This window comes from Nicotiana sylvestris, chromosome 6 (assembly GCF_000393655.2).
Source record: "Nicotiana sylvestris chromosome 6, ASM39365v2, whole genome shotgun sequence".
Taxonomy (NCBI): Eukaryota; Viridiplantae; Streptophyta; class Magnoliopsida; order Solanales; family Solanaceae; genus Nicotiana; species Nicotiana sylvestris.
This window is the reverse complement of record NC_091062.1, coordinates 210,404,861-210,410,695: the sequence shown is the minus strand read 5'-3', so window position 1 is coordinate 210,410,695 and position 5,835 is coordinate 210,404,861. Positions and strand designations below refer to the sequence as shown.

Genomic DNA, 5,835 nt, shown 5'->3' with positions numbered 1-5,835 from the left:
AGACTAGTATTCAAACAAAACTATATATTTTTTAAATATTTTTTCAAGATTTAAAATAGCTACAAAATATTAATAAAACTATTTTTGTAATTTTCTTTTTTTTTAAATATTAAGATAAAATATGAAGTAATGTTTTTTTTGTATTTTTCAAAGTTAAAATGACTATAGAATATTAATAAAACTATTTTTTGTAATTTTCGTTCTTTAATAAAGACAAAAATATGAAGTAATATTTTTGTATTTTTCAAAATTATAATGACTGCAAACATTAATAGAACTATATTTTTTGTAATTTTCGAATTTATATAAAGTACCAAAATAAAGTACAATTTTTGTATTTTTCAAGTTTATGAGAGATACATAAACTAAAATTTATATATATATATTTTTGAAATTTTTCTTTTTGCAACGGAATAAAGTAAAAATAGTTAAAATAGCTATACTAGACCCAATTTCACATATTCACGCTAAAAATGTGAAAATTCTCGGGGAGGGTCAAAAATCACGTGCTTACAACTGGTAGCCGGTACACCCGGCGGGTGGCCTCGAGGGATGCATTTACCCGGGTATTGCATACTGTGACAACCCCATTCTCATGTTCCGGGCAGTTAGCATAGAATTCCCTCACCATATGTACATTCGCCTCCTCCGGTTCCTCAAAGAAGATGTTCAGCTGACACCTCCTCAACTCAGCAAAGATATTTGGGCATTCCACTTGCAAAGCTTCCCGATCAATATGCACCTTCGGTAACAATTTCTTTGACGCCTTGGCATTATACTTGTCCTCAGCCGGTTTGGAGACAAACCTAGTGCGGTTAAACTGTTCTGCACTAGGTTGACCCCGAGCTCTCGAAGAACTGTCGGGTCCACTAGCAGAGGACCCTGTAGTACGTCTCTTCCTAGATGGGTGCATTGTACCTACCAAACAAATAGAGGCTCCTATCATTGGGGGTTTGAGTTGTGTGAACCTAGGGTGGTTACTTAGACTTCACCACCGCCAAGGTCACATTAGCCCTTAGAACACAATTGGGGCAATTCCACAAACACCTTGTGAGCAAGGCACTATCCTAACGCATTTAGCCCTCATGGATACATCAATTCATCCCCCAAATCAACAATTTGTACTTCACCATTTCACCCCACAACAATTAGTCCAACACCTACAAGCATACACTTCTCTACAATATTGTGCTTACACCGCTACAATATTGTGCACATAACCCATTAACAAGCAAAAACAAAAACGAAAATCAAAAGAAAAAAAACAAAAATCTACTAGAAATACTACACAATTAAAACGTAGAACTAACATAAAAAATAAAACAAAAATACAATAGAAGAGATAGGGGGAGTGACATACCTTGATGGAAGAGAGAGTGAGATGAATGAAGATTTGGGGAGTGAGAGAAGTGAAGAAGAAGAAGAAGAAGAAGAAGAACAAGAGAGGAGGAAGATGTGAGTTTAGGGTTTAGAGAGAGAGAGGAGATGGGGAAAGTGGGGGGTGTTTTTAATGAAATTAAAAGGGGGGAAAAATTAAAAAAACGAAATTTTACTTACTTGGGCGACGAAATTTAGCGAACCATCGTGGTCGACCGCGGTCCCACCGCGGCCGCGGTGAAAGAAATACCTGAGGCAGAATGTTTTCGTTTGACTGCGGTCCTACCACGATCCCACGGCGGTCGCGGTGGGTCAAGCAAAGTCCAGGCAGACTACTCGTCATTGACCGCGGTCGCGGTGCGAGGATTATTCTTTTTTTAGAAGTTTACATAAGAAAACAAAAACAACAACATTCATGGGTTGCCTCTCACGTATCGCCTAATTTAACGTCGCGGCACGACGCAGATAAGTGCATTTACGGTTCGCTCGGCCTCTGAGGTTCCGTTAGGTGGATCTCTGTCACTTCTTTTGGTTCATTCATGCCTACATATAGTTTCAATCTTTGTACATTGACTCTAAACGTGTGAGAGTCTTTCTCTAAGGCAATCTCTACAGCCCTTAAAGGGAATACTTCGACCATTCGAAATGGGCCAGACCATCGTGACTTGAGCTTACCCGAGAATAGCCTTAATCTTGAGTTATAGAGAAATACCATGTCCCCGGGGTGAAATGCTACTCAACAATGTTCTGGTCGTGCAACCTCTTCATTCTTTCCTTGTACAACCTTGTGCTCTCAAAAGCCAAATATCGGAACTCGTCAAGCTCATGCAATTCAGTGATTCTCGTTGTGCCTGCAGCTTCAATGTCTAGGTTCAGCTGTTTCAGTGCCCACCAAGCTTTATGTTCAAGTTCCACTGTCAAGTGGCAGGCCTTCCCGAACACCAACATATATGGTGACATACCAATTGGTATTTTAAAAGCAGTTTTATAAGCCCAGAGTGCATCATCTAGCTTTTTCGCCCAATCATTTCTTGTTGCGTTTACCGTCTTGGTCAATACACTCTTTATCTCTCTATTAGACACTTCCACATGTCCACTGGTCTACATATGATATGGTGTTGCCACCTTGTGGCATACATCATACTTCGCTAGCAACTTTTCGAAGGCTCAATTACAGAAGTGGGTGCCTTCGTCACTGATAATAGCTCTCGGGGTCCCAAAACGGGTGAATATGTTCTTTTTCAAAAACTCCACCACTCTTGCATCATTAGTGGGAAATGTTGCAGCTTCTACCCATTTGGAAACGTAATCTGCAGCAACAAGTATGTACTTATTGCCAAAGGAGCAGACGAAGGGGCCCATGAAGTCAATCCCCCAGACATCGAACATTTCAACCTCTTGAATTAGGTTCATGGACATCTCATGGCGACGGGAAATGTTCCCGGTTCGCTGGCAGTCATTACAGCCCTTCACACATTGATGTGTATCCTTAAACTGTCCTCTAGCACTTTCGCGGCTGTCCTGACTCCTCCAAAATTCCCTCTATACGCCGATACGTGACATGCCTGCAAAACAGAAGATTATTTTATCTCGGGGACACACCTCTGGATCATATTGTCAACACATATTCAAAATAGATAAGGTTCATCCCAATAATACATGTGGCAGTCACGATGAAGCTTTTTCTTTTGTACAGAGGAAAGGTCATAGGTAACTATACTACTTGCCAAGTAATTTGCAAAGTCTGCATACCATGGCACTTCCTCAAGACTTGTAACGAGCAGTTGCTAGTATGGAAAGGTTTCCATAATATCCTCAACCTCAACTGAGTTTTCAGCTCCCTCAAGTTATGATAAATGGTCAGCGACTTGGTTTTTTGTGCCCTTATGGTCACAAATTTTGAGGACGAACTCTTACAGTAACAGCACCCAACGAATTAGGCACGGTTTAGACTCCTTCTTCTCAATCAAGTACTTGAGAGTTGCATGATCAGTATATACAATTACCTTAGAGCCAATCAGGTATGATCTGAACTTATTGAATTCAAACACCACAGCCAACATTTCCTTTTCAGTCACAGTGTAGTTCAGCTGGGCTACACTCAGCGTTCTACTGGCATAGTAGATTGGATGCATTAGCTTGTCTTTTCGCTATCCCAGCACTGCCCTCACTGCGTAGTCACTAGCGTCACACATGAGTTCGAATGGTTACTCCTAGTCGGGTGCAACAATGATGGGTGCTGTGACTATCCTCTTTTTCAACTCCTCGAATGCTACCCTGCAATCATCAGAAAACAAGAAGGGGTGATCTTTTTCTAACAACTTATAGAGAGGGTTGGAAATTTTTGAGGAGTCTCTTATGAATCTCCGATAAAAACCGGCATGCCCGAGGAAGCTCCTGATTGCCTTGACTGAAGTTGGAGGTGGCAGATTTGCTATCATGTCAACTTAAGCACGATCCACCTCGATTCCTTTACTTGATACCCGGTGTCCCAAGACTATGCCCTCCGTACCATGAAATGGCACTTCTCTCAATTAAGAAACAGGTTAGTCTCAATACACCATTTCAGCACACGAGTTAGGTTTATAAGGCACTCATCGAATGAGTTTTCCACCACTAAGAAATCATCCATGAATACCTCCATTATGTCTTCTACCATGTCAGTGAATATGGCCATCATGCACCTTTGGAATGTGGCAGGTGCATGCATAGGCCAAAGGGCATTCTCCGAAAAGCATAAATGCCATATGGGCAAGTGAAGGAGGCCTTCTTTCTGTCCTCTGGTGCAATGGAGATTTGATTGTACCCTGAGTACCCATCCAGAAAATAGAAGTGAGACCTCCGCCAATCTGTCTAGCATCTGATCAATAAAGGGAAGTGGGAAGTGGTCTTTCCGGGTGGCCAGATTTAACTTTCTGTATTCCATGCAAATTCTTCAGCTCGTGATGGTTCTTGTAGACATCAACTCATTATTATCGTTTTTGACCACCGGCATGCCACCCTTCTTAGGCACACATTGCACCAGGCTAACCCAGTTGCTGTCAGATATTGGAAAAATGATTACCGCATCCAATCACTTTATTACTTCTTTCTTCACCACTTTCTTCATGTTGGGGTTCTGCCTTCTTTGGTGTTCCCTAGAAGGTTTGTGTCCCTCTTCCAGCAGAATTTTATGCATACAATAGGCTAGGCTGATCCCCTTAATGTCTGTCATGGTCCACCCAATGGCAGTCTTACACTCCTTGAGTATCTGCAAAAGTTGTTGGGCATGCACATCTAACAAACTAGATGAGATAATAACAGGTAATGTGGAGTTAGGTCCGAGAAACTCATACCTGAGATGGGTGGGCAGTGGCTTCAATTCTAGCTTTGGTGGTTCTTCTATGGAAGGCTTGGCTAGAGGAGTTTCTCTATTTTCTAAGTGTAGGGGTTCAAATTCAAGAGTTCTATCCCAGAATCCTCTGCCCTCTAAAGCCAACACCCATTATGCTAGTTCTTCCCATTCACCTCATCTAAATTTACCAGACATGCAGCAAGAGGGTCCTCAATAGTCAGCATCTCATCATCAGCTTCTACGATTATATCCACGACATCAATAGGATAACAATTGGCGAATTCACTTGCTCGCCTCATAGATTTCTGCACATTGAATGTTATCTCTTCATCGTTCAACCTCATCTTGAGCTCCCCAGTCTCACAATCAATGAGAGCTCTCCCAGTGGCTAAGAACGACCTTCCCAAAATTATAGGAATCTCTTCATCCACCTTGAAATCTAGAATCACAAAATCTCCAGTGAACACAAATTTTCCTACCTGAATCAACACATCATCCAAGATACCAAAGGGTCTTTTCACGGTCCTGTCAGCCAGCTGCAACAATAACGAAGTGGGTCTAGCTCTTCCAATTCCCAACCTCTTGTAGATCGCCAAGGGTATAAGATTTATGCTAACCCCTAAATCACAAAGTGCTTTGGCAAAAGCAAAGTTACCAATAGTGCATGGAATTATGAAACTCCCTGGGTCAGACAGCTTCTCAGCAATTGGTCTAGTCACTACCGCATTGCAGGTCTGAGTAAGAGTCACCATGGCCAAGTCTTGGAAATCGAATTTTCAGGACATCAAGTCCTTCATCATTTTTGCATAACCAGACATCTCCTTCAAAGCATCAATCAATGGAATATTTAACTAGATTTGTTTCAGCATCTCCAAGAATTTCTTGTATTGCTCCTCTTTTTGGTACTTGGCCAGCCTCTGTGGGAATGGTGTGGGGGGGTCTCTTCTTCCCAATAATTTGGGTATTTTCTTTGTCAGCTGCCACCTCAACTACCAGTTCTTGGGCTGTCTTAGCTTCTCTCTCAGCCTCAATATGTGTGTTATGTTCTTCCTGGGCGGGTTGTACTATCACCTTGGTCAGTTTCGTTGACTCATCTATCTCAATGGGCACTGGTACAAGTGTTT

General features: G+C 41.7%; 1 protein-coding gene across 1 annotated transcript; it reads right to left on the bottom strand.

Moving 5' to 3' along the window:
• Positions 1 to 2,109: 2,109 nt before the first annotated feature.
• On the bottom strand, positions 2,110 to 5,463 carry LOC138872012 (uncharacterized). The gene is made up of 4 exons (XM_070149947.1): positions 4,900 to 5,463; positions 4,463 to 4,627; positions 2,632 to 2,844; positions 2,110 to 2,478 (listed from the first exon to the last, which is right to left on the bottom strand). The coding sequence occupies exons 1-4, from the start codon at positions 5,461 to 5,463 to the stop codon at positions 2,110 to 2,112; spliced, it is 1,311 nt and encodes a 436-aa protein (XP_070006048.1).
• Positions 5,464 to 5,835: the final 372 nt, after the last annotated feature.

What these genes read in the sequence shown, in the direction of transcription:
- LOC138872012 (XM_070149947.1), bottom strand. Translation starts at nt 5,463, where the DNA reads ATGGTGACTCTTACTCAGACCTGCAATGCGGTAGTGACTAGACCAATT. An exon ending in ACCCTCTTGCTGCATGTCTG is followed by an intron (nt 4,628 to 4,899) that starts GTAAATTTAGAT and finishes CAACTTTTGCAG; the next exon opens with ATACTCAAGGAGTGTAAGAC. An exon ending in AGAAAGTGGTGAAGAAAGAA is followed by an intron (nt 2,845 to 4,462) that starts GTAATAAAGTGA and finishes CAATGTGTGAAG; the next exon opens with GGCTGTAATGACTGCCAGCG.